Below are 4,469 nucleotides of genomic sequence, written 5' to 3'. Positions count from 1 at the left end.
AAAATACTGAAACACATCAATGGAGTTAAAATGTTACATTGAAACTAAGCTGCTTTGTTTTGTAAAGACTTATTTTTGTAAAGACTTATTTTTGTAAAGACTTACCGATCTCATGTTTATGTCGTCCTCGAGCTGAAAAAGAATGTATTTGATGAGGACAAACAATCACTGTTTGTAAAGTCTTTGCTGAATTAATATTTGAGAATTTAAAGAAGAATTCAAATTTGATCTTATTAGTTTATATATTATTAAGGTTACTTTTAGATTGTTTTACCAAAACAAAGGAGAATATAACAGAAATACCTGAGGTTCTATTTTCCAGGGTTCATTTGGTCTTCCTTTTTCTGCTCCTGTGAAGCGATACGCAGAAAAAACTGGAATCTTGTTGTCTGTATCGTACAGCGTCAGAAATCTTCTTATATCTTCAAAGGTTTGGCAGATGACTTTGTAACGGTTCTGGTCTCGGATGTTTCCCCCCACTAAGATGTTTGGGATCTCTGGTGGTTTCTCTTCAACAAAGAAACCGGGACAGTCGGCCAAAGTCTCCACCACCTCTGTTTCTATGGGAACGGTGGGCAGGAACACCAGGAGCAGGAAAAGCAGCATCTTTTCACACTCTGACAGAGACAGAAACGAAAATCACTTTGTAAATAAGCTGAATAAAATCATATACTTAAATAAAAAACAAAACAAAAAAAACACTTTAGTTCTAATAAAGTTTATGAAGCACTTCTAAGAAAGAATTTAATTAAAACATATATTTTTTTCTGACCTATAGAGGAATTAATGTTGAAGCAAATCACTCCAACCTGAATTTTTATTTATTTTATTAACCTTTATTTAAACATGAAGTCCCACTGAAATTAAGAAATCTATGGGGTAATATACCTTTCAAAAAGAAACATATTAATAAAGAAAACATTTTCAATTATGCAAAGTTGTGTGGGAATTAATATTTTGTCTCTTTTCCAGTCATCATGACTCTTTTGAATATGACTTTTCTTTCTCTTGAATTTGACTTTGTCTTGTACACAAACTATAAAAAATATGTTACTAGGTCACAGGCTTATACGAAGAGTCCCTACTTAACTTACTATCCCTTTCGGGGTCATGGTGCTTTTAGATCCTGGCCCGGGTAATGATGGGTAAAAGCAAAGGTATATCTGGACCAGTCCAGGACCTGACAAGGGCACGCTCGCCCCACCTGTCCTGGGAATAAACTGCTTGGCTAAGCATATATAGCGTGTCTCTATGGTCCACAATGGAGAGAAAGGTTGCAGTGACAAACCGTTTTTTAACCCCAAAAGGAAAACAACATTTATTTCTGAATAGGAAACCTTTCAAGATTCTTAATATGGAGCTTGAATGTCAGCGTGTCATCAATGAGGATTCAAAGATTTGTATTCTGATAAATAAATAGTGGATACTGTGGGGAAAACCAGAGTTCTGTTCCTTGAGTTTGAAAACCACATTCATTTGGTTTCATCAGCATTGAGAACCAGTTTGAGCTTCAACAATGTGTTCTGTACCATCAAATACCTTCTGCAGTGATTCGACCGCAGCTGTGGGGGAGGAGCCAAAGCAGTAAATAATGGTGTCATCAGCGTAAGATGTATAATATCATCAAACACATTTTGTCCTAAAATGTTGATATAGATAGTAAATGGAAGGGCTCCTAGTATCGAACCCTGTGGGACCCCTCGGGCACCCAGCATGTCATTTGAACACAGCAGCAGTGTAATCCTACTGTGTTTTATTCTATTGCAAACGTGACAAGAGCTCATTTGAGCAGAGAAACTATTTAAACTTTTTATCTACAAGGGATTCCAGAATTTTTGGCAAGATTAGAAATTGTTTTTTTTTTCAAGCAATCAAAAAAAAAAAGATTCATGGGCAATACAGTCATTTACCAGAAGTTTACATCCACAAATACATGTAAAACACAGAATAACCAGACATTAAGAGGCTCAAAACTTAAGATCAGATTTTTATATATTTTCAACATAGATTTAGAAACAAAACAAAGAAACAAAGAAACAAAGTAACAGGTTTTTGAAAGAAACAAAACAAAAAAACATTTGAAATTGGTCTGTAATTGGTTAAAACTGCTGGATCACCTCTTTTTAAGTGAGGAACTACAAAAGCTGACTTCCAAACTAAAGGAACTTTTTGATGTTCAATTGACAGATTAACAAGTGTTGTAAGAGGCGGTGCAGTGAAATAAACAGAATAAAGAAAACAAGATGGTACTAATGAAATCTGAGGAATGACGACAGGTTCCGGCTCATCACGATCCACGTCTGTCTTCATTTTAATTAATTAGCCTCACTCTATTTAAGTGCTTTGTTTTCAGGTCAACTGTTCTACCCGGTCCCCTGCACATCGGGTCCTACATCCGTTGTTAAAAGAGTAGACTGGTCTGGTTCATCTTAGAGCCATGTCGAGGGAATGACGTCATCACCTGAATCGTGAAGTATCTGAGAAACGATAGCAGCATGAGGAACGTAAAGTCCCATTAGTTGTCATGCAGCTATAGGAATGTGAAATTCGTTCTTTACATTTAACCCATCCCCTGAGGGAGCGGTGAGCCACAGACACAGCCGCACTCAGGAACCATTTGTAGGTTCAATCAGGGAGATACTCGGTCCCGTTTTTAGAGTCTTTGGTATGAATCAACCTGGATTTGAACTCATGACCTTCCAGTATTATGGCAGACACTCTGAAGCCAGTTCCTGCTCACTCTCTCAGATTTCCAGAGAAACATTTCTGCCCTTCAGTCAGTCAAACTCCACAGAGATGCTGAGGACACCTGCAGATTCTCACCTGTTCAACTCACTGCTGCTCCACCGTCACACACTTTCAGGATTCATGGACTGAAGAAACTTCTGGAAGAAGAAGCAGCAGCAGCTTGTTGTTCCTCTGTAGTCCTCAGTCAGTCTGATCACATCCTCATACCTTCAGTCTAAAATACATCAGAGCCTCGTCTGAACCAGTCGGACCTGCTGCTATCTGGAACTTTGGAAAACAGAAACTATTTCATGTTCTTTTAAGAAAAGTTCATCAGATTAAAAGCTATTTTCCACAAAACAAAAAAATATATATTTATATTTAAAGTAACTGTGTGTGTTTGAACCATTTCTGAAATATTTACTGACCTTACGAAGACCTGAAGACTAATTTTACGAAATTTGGTCCCAGTGACTGATGGTCCTGAACCATAATGTGAAGAAAGGGTTAGGTTCAAGATTATTCTGGTCAAAATAACTGAAGGTAAAACACAGTTTAAAGATTTTTAAATTAGTGCCGTCATACGAGTAATTTTCTGTGTAATTAATCTACTTTAATCACAGATATTTTTACTCAATAATTGTTAAAAGCCTCATTTTGAGGTGTTTTCCTTTAAATTTGTAACATTGTGTCACAGTGAAAAATCAAAATACAATTAAAAAAGTTTCTTTCTAAAGTTTCATATCATAACAGACTTCCAACTTTGCTTTTGAACTAAATTGTCCAGACCACCTGATTGGACGAGGACCTCTAGCTCAGTGTTTAAATACAGACTGCACTTCCTCTGGTGGGACCCCCTATCTGGCAGCAGGAGAGCTTTACTTTGTTTGCTATCAATTAGGGCTGGGTGATACTGAGAATTTGGATATTGATCTAATACCGGTCAACATCGATACAAATATCAATATTTTGGATCAATCCGCCCAGTACTACTATCCATTCAGACTTAAAGTCCTTGTATTTCACTTATTTTTTGTGTAGTTTCGATTTTTCTATAAATAAATTCCCAGCTCATTTTCAGCCTGGGTTTTGTAGTCATTTGGATATTCATTAATGTATTTTTTACTTTTATGTTACGGGGGAGAAACACGTGGCAGAAATTCAAACTGAACTTGGAAACTCAGCATGTTCAGAGCGTGTTCTGTCCTTTAAAACATGAACTTTAACTGCAGTTCTTCCTCCGTCCACCATGTGGTGCTGTAACGCATCTACTGTACGCTAGTGTGCTTCATAGTTAACATTTTTTCTCTTAACACACCTCACATGGAAGAATGCGGTTTTCTAAAGTTGCCTGCAGTTGCAGAATAAAAAGACTGAACACAAAACAGATGTTACACGTTTCCTTGAGGAAGAATTGACTTCATTGTTTCTCTGGTTAAATTATCTTAAATCCAAGAACAACACTGTGGTTTCCATCCAGGTCATGGACAAGGTGGACCAGCTCTACTCCCTCTTTAAGTTGTTGGAGGGTTCGTGGGAGTTTGCTCATCCAGTGCATACGTGTTTTGTAGATTTGGAGAAGATGTTCGATTGGGCTCCCCCTGTGGTCTCCTAGTGGATGGTGTTCTGGGAGTATGGGGTCCGGAGAGCCTTACTGAGGGCTATCTGTTCCCTATACGACTGGAGCAGGAACTTGATTCAGATAGCCAGCAGTAAGTCAGACCTGTTCCCCGTGCTTGTTG

General features: G+C 37.8%; 1 protein-coding gene across 2 annotated transcripts in view; it reads right to left on the bottom strand.

The window, feature by feature from the left end:
• The window catches only part of LOC112139943, a 4,695-nt gene extending 1,702 nt beyond the window's left edge, over positions 1 to 2,993 (bottom strand). The window contains exons 1-3 of one of the 2 annotated variants that reach the window (XM_024262813.2): positions 2,824 to 2,993; positions 304 to 617; positions 106 to 132 (exon numbers count right to left, since the gene is read on the bottom strand). In XM_024262813.2, the coding sequence (XP_024118581.1) occupies positions 106 to 132; positions 304 to 606 (330 nt within the window). In that variant the 5' untranslated portion in view covers positions 607 to 617; positions 2,824 to 2,993. Of the gene's footprint in view, positions 1 to 105; positions 133 to 303; positions 1,254 to 2,823 lie in introns of those variants that run through there. The other variant, XM_036216800.1, reaches the window with a different exon arrangement.
• Positions 2,994 to 4,469: the final 1,476 nt, after the last annotated feature.

The sequence above is a fragment of the Oryzias melastigma genome, linkage group LG18, assembly GCF_002922805.2.
Source record: "Oryzias melastigma strain HK-1 linkage group LG18, ASM292280v2, whole genome shotgun sequence".
In the NCBI taxonomy this organism is placed as follows: Eukaryota; Metazoa; Chordata; class Actinopteri; order Beloniformes; family Adrianichthyidae; genus Oryzias; species Oryzias melastigma.
This window is presented reverse-complemented; position numbering and strand designations above follow the sequence as displayed.